This window comes from Drosophila bipectinata, chromosome 2L, assembly GCF_030179905.1.
Source record: "Drosophila bipectinata strain 14024-0381.07 chromosome 2L, DbipHiC1v2, whole genome shotgun sequence".
Classification (NCBI taxonomy): domain Eukaryota; kingdom Metazoa; phylum Arthropoda; class Insecta; order Diptera; family Drosophilidae; genus Drosophila; species Drosophila bipectinata.
The window spans coordinates 12,812,991-12,826,881 of NC_091736.1; the positions used below are offsets into that span (position 1 = coordinate 12,812,991).

At 47.5% G+C, this 13,891-nt stretch overlaps 2 protein-coding genes across 2 annotated transcripts in view; one reads left to right on the top strand and one right to left on the bottom strand.

Annotated features, from left to right (window-relative positions):
- Positions 1 to 13,891, top strand: part of side-II (sidestep II) — a 56,586-nt gene that overhangs the window by 31,439 nt on the left and 11,256 nt on the right. The window contains exons 9-10 of the mRNA XM_070276816.1: positions 10,743 to 10,873; positions 11,901 to 12,060. Coding sequence (XP_070132917.1) covers positions 10,743 to 10,873; positions 11,901 to 12,060 — 291 coding nt within the window. The remainder of the gene's footprint in view (positions 1 to 10,742; positions 10,874 to 11,900; positions 12,061 to 13,891) is intronic.
- LOC108125263 (uncharacterized) lies at positions 318 to 9,212 on the bottom strand. Its single transcript, XM_043212583.2, has 4 exons — positions 8,265 to 9,212; positions 2,705 to 8,198; positions 1,462 to 2,644; positions 318 to 1,411 (listed from the first exon to the last, which is right to left on the bottom strand). The coding sequence occupies exons 1-4, from the start codon at positions 9,063 to 9,065 to the stop codon at positions 796 to 798; spliced, it is 8,094 nt and encodes a 2,697-aa protein (XP_043068518.2). The 5' UTR covers positions 9,066 to 9,212; the 3' UTR covers positions 318 to 795.

Here is a 13,891-nt window from a genome sequence, read left to right on the forward strand (position 1 = left end):
ATCCCTCCCATTGTATAATTTTGTTTATATCTGGTATGTGAGTGGAAAGAGCGAGTGTGTGACATGCTCGTTTTAAAATTTATAATGTTACTGAGCGCGGGAGCCTTAGTTGGTCTCCTAGCAATGGAAACAAGACAAAACATGGAATGCAATCACAGACGCTCTACAGATTCCCCCAAGAGTGCACTGCAGAGCCAGAAATGGTGCAGTTGAAGAAAAAAATTATTAAAATTTGAAGGAAAAGGGATATTTTTCTGATAAAGGAACCGACTTTGAAAGGGAAGTAATATTGCGTATTCTGAGAAAAACATAAAGGGTCCAGTCCGCATAGTGTTTAATCTTTGATTGAAAGGGCTATAGTATCAGTCCTGCTTAATTTTTTATTAAGAATACAAGAAGTTGTTTTTAGATGTGAATGCTTAATTAATCCAATTGTAAAATGTAACAGTTGAAGTAAGCCGAACATTAACAATATTAGAAACCAAATGTAAAACAAATTAGCAAACAAAATTAAATTTTAAGAATACAATATTGAAGAGTAAGTATTTTTCTTCAGTGCATATGTATGAATCACATTCGCACGCATACGAGCTGTAAGTGTCTTCCAGTATGTGTCTTTGTTGCTGTTGTTTATGGCCGGGCTGCTTCTGCTCCGCGGTGCCTTCTGGATGCTGGTAGCTCGCTGTAGGATGTTGTATGGTAGCTGGAGGATGCCGGAGCGTGCCTGGCATTTGAAAAAAGCCAGAGCTAACGCAATATGTATTGCGCTGAATGCCACAATTTGAGTTGATATTTTTAAAGTGGCGCTAGCTCACTGGAGGAGCTTGCGCAATCGAGTGTTTTAAATGTGGGTGGGGTGAAGCTTTCCACCAATGAATCGGTGGACAAATCGGCCACCAGGGCATCGTAGACGGTGTGCGGCACCACGGTGCCTACGATCTTCTTTTTTACATCCGTTTTGACCCGAATGATCTGTATTTTGTGTCCATTTGTCTCAACGATCTGCTCAATTCGGTCCCAGATGGGCAGCATAAGGCCCGAGAGAACGTGGTAGGTGCGGATTCGAAGGCCCACCTCGCAGGTCACGGGATTGGGACAGTACCGGTTCCAGTAAGAGTGAGAGCAGTGATCTAGGCACGTATCATACTGCTCCTGCCAAAAGGGGCGAGCCACGTCCGGAGAAACTCGTACGTAGCGATTGTTAATGGAGCCAAGGGTCTCCAAGCGCACTTGAGGCCCGGTGTTCGGGCGGTAGATCTGTAAGTTAATCTTGTTGGGTGTGGTCGGCGGAGGAGGATTATCCCTCGGATTAGACGGGGCCGGGAGACACAAGATTGAAGAGTTCTTGTTGCGCCGCAACTGCTTCAGCACATAGAAGCCGTCGTGATCTTGACGGGCGTCCTTGCGGAACCTGCAAGAATTAGAAATTAATTTCAGTTTTATTTAAAAATTAATACTCACTTGGCCACGGCGATTTCAAAGGACATGCCTCTCTCCACCTTAACGGTGTGCAGTTCAGTGGCTGCCTCTCCTGTGGAATGCTTGCGAGTGAATTTCATCAGCTTGATCGATTTGACACTTGCCCCGTGGGCGTCCAGGTCGAGAATGCCGAGATCAAAGCGTCCCGAGCGTTTCATTTGCAAAATCTGGGAGTACATCTTGTCCAGGAAGAACTTGAAGAGCGCATTCTGGATCTCGACGCGGCAGCCGAGAATGCGATTAAGAAACTTGGGAATGTTGTTGCTGTCCTTCTCCACGGTGTAAATCTTGGTCTTGTTCTCTTCCCGAACATTCAACATGCCCACTCCGGCCATAGCCCTGGCGCAGTCTTGGGCAAAGTCGCCCTTGTAGTTGGTGGGCAAGTGCGAGATGTCCAGGGTCTTGTCGCCGGTCAGCTGTTGCATGACATTCTCTAGGGCACTGCGGCCAATGCTGTTGTCGATATTGAACTGGGACAGATCCCTGGCATCGGTGGCTCGTCTATCACCCTGGGTGAGGGCTCCCAGGCTTTCCAGGCGCTTGGCCACCGTCGAGGCGAAGCGTCGCTCGCCAGCCAAGTCGGTGATGACAAACACGTACTCCGGCGAGTTGACCTGGTTGGAGCGATGTGTCCGACCAAACTGCTGGATGGCCCGATCGGCGCTCCACGGCAGCTCCAGGGTGATGTGCAGACGACGTCGCTGGTTGGACACCCGTTTGTCGCTCTGCAAGGAGATGCCACTCGAGGCGGCTTCGGAAATAATGGCCACGTGCTTGCTGCCGTTCATGAAGCGCTGCTTCTCCCGATAATTCACCACATCCGTTGAGGTATCACTCTCACAGCGAGGCTCATACTTGTAGCCATCGTACTCGGTACGCACCACGCGTCCACGTCGTCCGGTCATTTCCGCCACCTTGGTGGGTCCACCCAGATCCGAGATCAGCTTGTCCAGCGTATTGGGTGGCATGCGACGGCCCAAGACCTCGATCTTCTCCAGTAGTACCTCCCGTGAACAAATACATCGTTCCACATCACGTTCTGTGATGTTGGCCTTCTGCGGCTTGGTATTGTCGATATTGTAGTTGGTATCGTCTTCGTTGTCCTGATCCCGCATATTGTTGCACAAATGCTGCAAGATGCGTTCCTGCATCGTCATTTTCTCCGCTGAAATAAAACATGGATATAAAATTTATAAATCTCATTAAAAAAAAGATAAAAACTTACCCTTTTCGACCTTTGGGGGCCTGCCACGACGCTTTCGTCCTGCCTTACGCTCATCCTCAGAGATCCAGCTGTTCTCGTACATCTCAATATCGCTCTCGCCAGCCTCTGCATCCATATCGTCATCGAACCAGTCTGGATTCATCCTGGCCTTTTTGGGACCTGGTGGTCGTGAACGGGACTCTGGCACGAATTCCCCTGTGTTCAGCAGATGATGGAAGGAGTCACGCTTGGGAGCCGGGAAGTGCTTCTCCACGAACGACTGTATGATCATCTTCGATGTGGAAACAAATGAGTTTAGCTTTCCATGATGTCGCTCCAAGTGTTCCAAGGTGCGCGACTCTCCGGTCGACTGCAGGCCGATGACCACCGCCTTGCCCATTCGCGTCGCCTGGCGCGTCATCCTGACCACGTGGTTCACCTTCGCGGCAATACACAGGTTTTTAAAGAACCTTTGATGGGCGCACCAGAACTGGCATGTTATAATCTTCTGTACTCGACTTTCGACGCACATCAGCCTGCAGGCTTTTTGGAACTTTTTGTTGATTTCGGCCCACAGTTCGGCGGCCAAGTTATAAACCTTCCGGAAATCCTTTGACATAGGCACCTCCTCGATGCGGAAGCTCACGTCCCTGAAGCTCAGCTGGCGGGATATGTAGGTTCCCCTCAGTTTCATATCCATGGCGACGATCTCCATGGCACCTATGCCTCGTTTCTCCACCGTGTTGACGAATTCGTAAAAGTCTGGGTAGGCAGTTCCAGGTCCCCACAATCCCAGACGCACCATATAGGCCATGTTTCGAGGCTCACTGGCTCCCGTGGCGGAGGCGTAGACCACCCGGGCGTTGGGCAGCACCTTTTGCAGTTGCAGCACAGTGGTGCCAGTCTTGGTGGATTTTCCGACGTTCATCAGGCTCAGATTCTTGGCCTTATGGCACTCGTCGAAGACGATCACGCCATTGAATTTCTTCCCCAGCCATCTGGTGATTTGTTTTAAACGGGTTCTGTATTTACTACTGCTTGTTAAGGACTCACCAATAAGAGCGGTATATGTACAGAATATCACCCCCCGTTTAAAGTTGTCGTTTTCATCAGAGTCTATGCGACTGTACCGGAATTTACTTATAGAACAGAGATCGATTTTGTCCAAAGCTCCTATGTCGTGGAAGTCTCTTTCGGCGTCAAATTTCAGGTCGTTCGATACGGAAATCCAGAGAGCTCGTTTCCTGCCCTTCAGGTAATTGTCATATATAATGCTGGCAATGGTTCGGCCCTTACCCACTCCGGCGCCGTCGCCCAGGAGAAATCCGGCTCGCTCGCCACTGGGAAGGATTTTCTCGTGAGCCTGGCACGCGTATACCACCGCTTCCAACTGAAGGGCACTCAGCGAGGACGTAGTACGTTCCGGTAAGGAAAGTTTGTATGTAATATCGGGAAACTCGACTGATGACAGAGTCGCAGTCTCCACAACAGGATCCGGGTGGGCCACCCCAACCTTGAGCTTGCTGGGCCAGTACTCCGCGAAAGTGTCTGCTACGCCGATCTCCTCGTAATCGACTTCCTCGTCCTCCACGGCCTGCTCGTTGGCCAGAATGACTCGGTTGACTAAGTCTCGACCTCGCCCTCGGATGTTTGGACAGCCGGCCATGGTCATCGGCAGGGTCAAGTACGGCTTGGAGGTCTGCAAAATCGTATGCAGCTGGCTGGCCGTAAGGCTTGGCAGTTCCTTTTTTTTCATGTCTTGGACCGGCCTGTCGGGCTCCGACAGCGGTTGCACCATGGCCACATTGGTCACAAGACCGTCTGGTCCTGTGGTGTAGGAGACCGATATATCCTCGCCCTGAACATTATGCAGTCGCGTGATCATCGGCAACTGAGGGACCACGCCGCCACGCTGATGTATCGGCGCCCTGGACAAGGTTACAGCAGCCGGAGCGTTCCTCATAACGTTAACGGAACTGCAATCTGCACGACCGGAGCCCTCAACTGGTAGTCCCATTGAGTCAGGGTTAGGGGTAGCAACCAATGGTGTGGGGGCAGCAATCCTAGGTGCGGGGACAGCAGCTATAGGTTCGGGGGCCGCAATCCTAGATGTGGTGAAAGTAATCATAGGTGCGGGGTCTACATCCATAGGTGCGGGGACAGCATCCTTATGTATGGGGGCAGCAATCCTAGGTGCGGAAGTTACAGCCATGGATGCGGGGACACCAGCCATAGGTGTAGCCTTAGGAGGTACAGCCTGCACTTCATTAAAGATCGAGCTGAGGATGTCATCCAGAGACTCGTCAGGCTCGCTAGGATCGGCTTCAATCATGGGCAATGAGTCTAGTTCCGCTTGCAGACGTGCTTCGATATCTTCATCTGTGGCCGGTTGCCTAGGCGACGGTATTTGTACTTGGAACGTATTTGATGTCGAGACTTGCCCTGAAGTCACATCCTCGTCGGGCATAAGTGACTTGAGTTCAGCCTCCAGCCGAGCGTCTATGTCCTCGGTACTTGGTGGCTCTAGCTCGAATTCCAAGGCGAAGTCTTTATCAACGGGACTAGGATTAGAGCCTGGTTCACTTTCAGTGACCTCCCGGAAAATTTGATCCAGCTCCGCATCTAGGGCTGCAAAAGAATCGGATGGAGGGTCATCCTCTTGCATGTCCAACGGATGCGTGATATTCACGGGCTTTTCTGGTTCCTCCGCCATATCGATTTGGATGTCATTCAGGTTGAAAGTGGACTTTGGTGGCTCTGGTTCGTACTTAGTTTTGTACATGGAGCAGGAATCAGCTTCGGCTAGACGCATCAGATCCCGTTTGGTGTTAAGGGCTTGAGTATCCACTGGCTTGACATCCTTTCGACCGCGTTTCTTCCGTCCAGAGGTAGAAGGCAACTCATTGTTATAGGAATTGTCCAGCACCGCATCTATGGCTGCAATAGTGTCTAATGAAGGATGGGTTTGCTTGTCCAACGAAGGGGTGGTATTCACAGGTTTAGCAGGTTCCTCCGCCATATCGATTTGGATGTCATTCAGGTTGAAAGTGGACTTTGGTGGCTCTGGTTCGTACTTAGTTTTGTACATGGAGCAGGAATCAGCTTCGGCTAGACGCATCAGATCCCGTTTGGTCTTAAGGGCTTGAGTATCCACTGGCTTGACATCCTTGCGACCGCGTTTCTTCCGTCCAGAGGTAATAGGCAAATCATTGAGATAGGAATTGTCCAGGACCGCATCTATGGCTGCAATAGTGTCTAATGAAGGATGCGTTTGTTTGTCCAACGGAGGGGTGGTTTCGACGGGCTTAACAGTTTCCTCTGCTCTTTCGATTTTGATGTCATTCGGGTTGAAGTCTGGTTCGTACTTAGTTTTGTACATGGAGCAGGAATCAGTTTCTGCTAGACGCATAAGATCCCGGGTGTTGTTAAGGGCTTGAGCATCCACTGGCTTGAGATCCTTGCGACCGCATGTTTTCTGTCCAGAGGTAGTAGGCAAATCATTGAGATAGGAATTGTCCAGCCCTGCATATAAAGCTCCAGAAGTGTCTAATGAAGGATCCCCTAGCTTGTGCAACGGATAATCTTCCGCTCTTTCGATTTTGATTTCATTCGGGTTGAAGTTGAACTTTGGTGTCTCTGCTTCGTACTTTGTTTTGTACATGGAGCAGGAATCAGCTTCAGCTAGACGCATAAGATCCCGGGTGTTGTTAAGGGCTTGAGCATCCACTGGCTTGAGATCCTTGCGACCGCATGTTTTCTGTCCAGAGGTAGTAGGCAAATCATTGAGATAGGAATTGTCCAGCCCTGCATATAAAGCTCCAGAAGTGTCTAATGAAGGATCCCCTTGCTTGTCCAACGGATGGGTGGGTTTAACAGGTTCCTCCGCTCTTTCGATTTTGATGTCATTCGGGTTGAAGTCTGCTTCGTACTTAGTTTTGTACATGGAGCAGGAAACAGCTTCGGCTAGGCGCATTAGGCCCCGGGTGTTGTTAAGGGCTTGAGTATCCACCGTTTTGACATCCTTGCGACCGCGTGTTTTCTGTCCAGAGGTAGTAGGCAAATCATTGTAATAGGAATTGTCCAGCCCTGCATATAAAGCTCCAGAAGTGTCTAATGAAGGATCCCCTTGCTTGTGCAACGGATAATCTTCCGCTCTTTCGATTTTGATTTCATTCGGGTTGAAGTTGAACTTTGGTGTCTCTGCTTCGTACTTTGTTTTGTACATGGAGCAGGAATCAGCTTCGGCTAGGCGCATTAGGTCCCGGTTGTTGTTAAGGGCTTGAGTATCCACTGGCTTGACATCCTTGCGACCGCGTGTTTTCTGCCCAGAGGTAGTAGGCAAATCATTGAGATAGGAATTGTCCAACCCTGCATATAAAGCTCCAGAAGTGTCTAATGAAGGATCCCCTTGCTTGTCCAACGGATGGGTGGGTTTAACAGGTTCCTCCGCTCTTTCGATTTTGATGTCATTCGGGTTGAAGTCTGCTTCGTACTTAGTTTTGTACATGGAGCAGGAAACAGCTTCGGCTAGGCGCATTAGGCCCCGGGTGTTGTTAAGGTCTTGAGTATCCACTGGCTTGACATCCTTGCGACCGCGTCTCTTCCTTCCAGAGGTGGTAGGCAGCTCATTGTGAAAGGAATTGTTGAACCCTGCATTTAGGGCTCCAAAAGTGTCTAATGAAGGATCACCTTGCTTGTCCAACGGATATTCCTCCGGTCTTTCGATTTTGATTTCATTCGGGTTGAAGTTGAACTTTGGTGTCTCTGCTTCGTACTTTGTTTTGTACATGGAGCAGGAATCAGCTTCGGCTAGGCGCATTAGGTCCCGGTTGTTGTTAAGGGCTTGAGTATCCACTGGCTTGACATCCTTGCGACCGCGTGTTTTCTGCCCAGAGGTAGTAGGCAAATCATTGAGATAGGAATTGTCCAGCCCTGCATATAAAGCTCCAGAAGTCTCTAATGAAGGATCACCTTGCTTGTGCAACGGATAATCTTCCGCTCTTTCGATTTTGATTTCATTCGGGTTGAAGTTGAACTTTGGTGTCTCTGCTTCGTACTTAGTTTTGTACATGGAGCAGGAATCAGCTTCAGCTAGACGCATAAGATCCCGGGTGTTGTTAAGGGCTTGAGCATCCACTGGCTTGACATCCTTGCGACCGCGTGTTTTCCGTCCAGAGGTAGAAGGCAACTCACTGCGATAGGAATTATCCAAGCCGATTGTAGAATCAGTGCCGCCATTCAGTCCCGAAAGCTTCTCTGGTTCGTCTTTTTTTTGGGATCTTCGAGTGCGTCTTTTTTTCGGAACTAGCTCTTCTTCTGGTTTATCAGACGCTTCCGGCATAGGTTGTGATATGTCTGGCTTTGTATCCTTGGCCTCGATCTCTACCAGATCATTTTTAATAGATCTTTTGGAAACCCTCTTCTTTCTCTCTGTAGGGGTGACTTTCATCTGAATTGGGTTGACAAGGTTTTGTTGGACGTTTTCCATGAAAGTCCTTTCCATTAAGACATTTTCCTGTAAAATTCTTTCTTTAAAAAAAAATGTTCTTTTCAACTACATTTTCAATAATTGCTTTCATACCTGGTTACAGCTTGGCATATTCATGGGTAGATTCGCATTGATTATATTACCCTTGTTGATGTTGGTATCCAGCACAGACCAGGTCGCTTGTTCACTCACCTCACCAGATATAACTGCGCCAATGGCCTTCGAAGAAGTGGAAGGAGTTACCTCTTCTTGGTTAGCTTTAGTCTTCCTAGTGTAGCTTCGGCGAGTTCTCTGCGGCGCACTACTACTTCCTCTTCCTCTTCCTCTTCCCCTTCCTCTAGAGCTTCTCGACTGGACAGGCTTTTCAGCCTCATCCTGGGATGGAATCGACCAGACTGGCTTCTCAGCCTCATCCTTGGACGTCGTGGACTGGATAGGCTTTTCAGCCTCATCCTTGGATGCAATCGACCAGACAGGCTTTTCAGCCTCCTCCTTAGGTGGAGCCGACCAGATAGGCTTCTCAGCCTCATCCTTGGATGGAGGCTTCTCAGCCTCATCCTCCAATCCCCCAATCCCTGGGGGATTTGAAGAATCTTTTTTCTTGCGACTTGCATAGACTCGGGGCTTTCGTTTAGCTTCCACTTCGGAGGGTTCCGAACTATTGGCGCTCGTCTGCGACCTCTTCCGCTTGTAGCTCCTCTTCGCAGGAGCTGCGGCGGGTTCGGGGGAATCTACCACCGGCTCTGGAGGTTTGCGGGTCTTTCTACCAGCCCTCTTTGGTGGCCCGGCCACTTGCAGACTCTCTTCATTTGTTATCATACTTGCCTGATCGTTCGCCACATTGGCACTTCTTCCTCCTCTACCAGAGCCACTTGCCCTTGATCTGGCCGGCATTATTTTCCTGTTTTTAAATTTATGCACTTTAATAACTTTTTCACAATAATTATTATTTACTGGATTTATTTCACTTTATTGAAATTATACGACGTGTTCCATGCAAGAACTTCTTTCCGAATGAAGAATATTTTTCTTGTTCGGAGCTCTTATTAAATTGCAAGTCATTTTCCACAGACTACTTGATTTTTTTTTTTTACCAAAAGCTACTAGTCATGATTTAGCAAAAATATAATTCAAAATGTACTAAAAAAGCCCCTGATAAGTGTTGGAAAATGTTATGTTCTTCTGACCATAACCTTAAAATAATCTATTATGTAACGCATACTCATACTTATGTAACCCACAACCCATTTGAACGCCATTTCTTATATTTTTTTAAGCTTAAATTTATACCCCAAAAAATCTTAAATATTTAAATCAAGACTTTGCGAAATCCGCGAGGCAATCGGCCTAATAAGGCAGCCTTCATTTGCACATAAATTCTGAGAAACCGTTGACTAGCGCTCCGTTATATCGATCGATGGCCGTTTGGGCCAAAAGTAAAAGGAGCTGGGACCCGGCCGGAACCAAGGTGGCAGCAACGGTAAATGATAATCACAAAAATGGCCTGCAACATGTGTGCGGAAATACGCGACGCGACTTTCTTGGCGAAAGAGTTTTCGCAGCCCTTTGGGCACTTTGCCTGATTGGCAGACGCCTGGATGGCTGGCTGGCTGGCAAAGTGGGGACAAGTGGGCTGAGTGCCGCGGCATGCCAGTGGAGAAAAGTGCCACCCCAGGCTGGGCCAAAAGTTTTCCAGGCCATTCTAAAGTTTTCAGTTGGCGGAAGGGAACTTTTTGGCTTTAGCTACGGTTTGGGTTGGCCCAACTCTTGACTGTCGGCGTTTGGTTTTGGCCGCCAATAACTCAACAATATTAAGGTTGGCACGTGCGCGCCCCTCTCGTACCAACACCCATACTCGAGCTGGTTCTTGTCCTTCTGCCGACTTTGGTTCTTAGCCTGGTTCTCTGGTCATGGTTTTGGTCGGGACTGGTGTTGTCTGGGTCCGGAATCCCGGATCCGGTTAGCCTTGTCGCTGTTGGTCTCTGTTTGTTGCAAAGTTTGTGGCTCGTTAAGCAAATTCAAACGACTTAAGCGGCAACACATGTTGGCAAACAGCGGTCGTCGATGGGCGGGACATTTCGGGTTGTGTCGTCATAACTCTTGGCTGATGCTTCACTTTGTTCCAGTTATTGCTCTAAATCGCTCATATTTGCAAAAACTATTAAATAAGCTTGATCATGACAGTGTGCGCTATATGGGCTAAGGGCAATGATGGTGGAGAAGAGTTATATATAGACATCATGTCGGATGGGATGTATGAATAAACTGGATAGATTTAAGAGTGAGTCCAGGAAGCTCTTAGCTACTGCCTTGATTTTATTTACTCATCTTATAAAGTTTGAAATAATTTAAGATATGAATATAGGAGAGCAGGGAATATAAGATACCCGATACTCCTCCAGCCATCTCAACCTCAACTAGCCAGAGGAACAACATAGAATAACTTTTAATTAAAACTACAATTAATTTAATATTTTAAACCAAACATGATATATACTTTCTTTACAAACCTACAGATACCATCTTCTCAATTATTGGCTAATTGACTTGCTCTTTTGCTCCTCTTTCCAGATCCTCCCCTGGTGGCGTTACGCTTGGGCTCAACTTTGACACCGGATGATATCAAGGAAGGCGACGATGTTTACTTCGAGTGTCACGTACAATCGAATCCTCAGTGGCGGAAACTGTTGTGGTTGCATAATGTAGGTCGCCTGAGCTGGAGCCGAAAAGAGAAGGATAGCCCGGGACCTGGCATTCGTTCCCCATTCGATCCAATCGAATCCATTTGATGCTGGGATTCCGGAGCCCGGACAGCGGGAATAGGAACTCCGGTCTCCGTTCTCCGATGTCTGGTCTCCGGTCTCCGGACTGAACCACTGAAAGGCATCCCCAGGCTATCTGCTTGGCTGGCACCGTGCATTCATTTCTGTTTAAGTGTCAATAACAAGGCAGGTTGCGTATGCGTTGAGGTGGCTGCTCTGGGAGACGCCGCCGATGATGTCATGATGCATGCAACCTGGCCTGTGCCACATTTGCTCATTTCAATTCTTGTGGTCTCCGTGTGTTTGTGTGTGTGTCTGTGTGTATTTGGTCGAAAGTGCTTGTGAGCCGGTTAGTGGTGAAGAGGCAAGAGGCAAGAGGGTGGTCCGTGGCTTGACGATGTGCCATTTTGGGTAAAATAGTTTTGGGATTTGCGGCATTGATTTGCCGTCGCTCAACTGCAGTCCGCATTCGCTTGCCAATCACTCAGGCCAAGTTCCCATATTTCCCCGCAATCCCTCCCAGATCCCACTATCATCCGTTCTCGCTTCCTGCCCCCCTGGGTGAGAGTATGGTCCAATGTGGGTGGGTGGGTCGATGCGAGTGTGTCTGGTGGGTGGCTGGAATTTTTGCTTTTCGGAAGCGCTTAGCGGATTTTGGCAAATTGAAATTCGAACTCGAGTGGTTATAGAACGGATTTTAGATTTTAGTGCTCCTAGCTGAATGATCCATTACTGAATTAGTTCTGATTTATGCATAGATTAACAGTTTGGAAGGTTTGAACAAATGATTGGCAATACAATCCATACAGCATCCAGATTTGAAAATTTTATTTTAGGCTTTTGGGGTATACCTACAATGGGGTATCCCATGAACAGCATTGATAGACAAGTATATAGACTAGATTTAGCTTCTCTACTTATATTTCTAGATTGGTTTATTTTATATGGATTTTGTTATGCTTTTTAGGGCATTCACTTGGAGCACAATACGTCGGCCCGTGTCATCCGCTCCAACCAGAGCCTGGTGCTGCAGAAGATCACAAAGCACTATGCTGGAAACTACGCATGCAGTGCCATCAACGACGAGGGAGAGACGGTCAGCAATCAGTTGCCACTGCGGGTGAAATGTGAGTATGACTAGCCTAGAGATATTACTTCAAAAATACAAAGATCCTGTGAGTCGTTGGAGCAGACTCTGGATTCCGGACTGTTGTGATGCATCAGCGATTTTAAGCATAAATTTGCCAAGCGCCACTTTGTTTGAATGCATCATCTATCTGGGGGCATGGCACTACCCGGCTCCTTGTTTGGCCCTTGTCTGACACTCGGAGCTCGTCTGTTTTCTGTTTTCTTATCATAAAGTCAGAGCTGCAGCCGTCGCAGTTGTCATCCCTCGACTAAACCCCCCCTACTATATCCACGACTCATTTGATGTATTGCAATTTTCTTTTTTCTTCTCCGGCTGTACATATTTATTTTTCGCTTTTTTCATACTTATGTATGTATAGTATAGCAGGCAGCTTTAGCTGAGCTCGGTCCGTTTTCATTTTACAACACAAGCCTGGGAGTCTTGGCGCAGTTGCACGTCAAGGCTGGGGAAAAAATATTTTTCATTCCGCTTTTTGCATAAATACAACATTTTCCTTGGCTTCTCCGTTTGTTTGCCGCTGTTCCGCCTTTCATATGCTTGCCACATGCGTTGGCTTCGGCCATATTTCATCGCAGGCTGCCGCTCTCCAGCCGGCTGCTGGCGGAATTATGCTTCAATTTAACAGCCCGCGAAATGTAGCTGCTGCCGAGCCAACCTCCTCTCGATCCCCGCTTGAATTTAAGCAATTTGACAGACGCCTCGCCTGATGAGGAGCACTACGTTCTGTATGGATGATGATGATGATTACGTGGCTCGTAATGAGCCAGGCGTACTAGTGGCTTAGTCTAGCGATTTCCAACTGCGGCTGGGGTCTGTTTTGGAGTGATACACATGTACCTACACTTGCAAGTTGCAAGTTCCTAGCCCCCGTTTGCCCCGTTCTTTGAGCCATACAAATTGCTGCCCCAGCCTCAGTTCCCCACACAGATACTCTCACATACAGCCTGACAGGCGCATTGCTGCCAGTCATAAATTAAATGGAGTGCGCCGCCATTGCAGCAAAGGAGCAAAGGATGTTGCCTTTTACACTGGCTGCACTGAGAAACATTGGATCGGGAATGCCACTTAATCACTGAAAAAGTTAATAAAGCTTGTGAGTGTAATTAGAAGAAATTTCAACGATTTTAAAACCATGAGAATTGATTAAATTTTAAATAGGCTTCTGTGTTTTAACTTCAAACATTCCAAGTGTATTCATGTTTTCTGTTTCTAATAATTGAAACGTTAATGAAATGTAAAACTATAAAGCCGAAACTATGCTATTGATTTTAAACAAATAACAAAAAAATAAATAAATCAGCCAAACAATAGTATGCTTTAATTTGGTTTAACTTATACAAACCTGTTGCTTTTTCTGGGAATACTTCCCACATATTCCAACCATACACATATATGTAGGTCAGTTTCAACTTTCCCATAACACTCCTCAAGTACTGCTTAATTAGCAAAGCTACCAACTAATCATTCCACATTCTTTCCCATTCTATATCCAAAATACATAATATTTAAGTCCACAAGAGAAACAACAAGGATACCCGAATTGGGCGTAATTTTCCGGCTAATTAATTACGCCCCTTGGTTTTTGTGTACATTTTTGAAGATAAACAATTCATCAGAAATTCAAGTTTCCCATCCAAAATGTGCCAGGCGGATGTACCACAAGGGCTGGGGGAGCCGAAAGAGGAAGTAACTGTGACGGAGTGAGAAAGATGGGTGGGTGGGTTCGCCGACGACAGCAAATTACGCATACGCCACGTGTGCTGTCAGCTAATAATCCTTTAACATTTATGGAACGCCTATTTACCTGG

Bases quoted from the DNA above. Each gene is read 5' to 3' on its own strand.
- LOC108125263 (XM_043212583.2), bottom strand. From the start codon at position 9,065: ATGCCGGCCAGATCAAGGGCAAGTGGCTCTGGTAGAGGAGGAAGAAGT. The intron at 2,645-2,704 runs GTAAGTTTTTAT...GTTTTATTTCAG, and splicing joins GCCCCCAAAGGTCGAAAAGG to CGGAGAAAATGACGATGCAG. The intron at 1,412-1,461 runs GTGAGTATTAAT...TAATTCTTGCAG, and splicing joins TTTGAAATCGCCGTGGCCAA to GTTCCGCAAGGACGCCCGTC.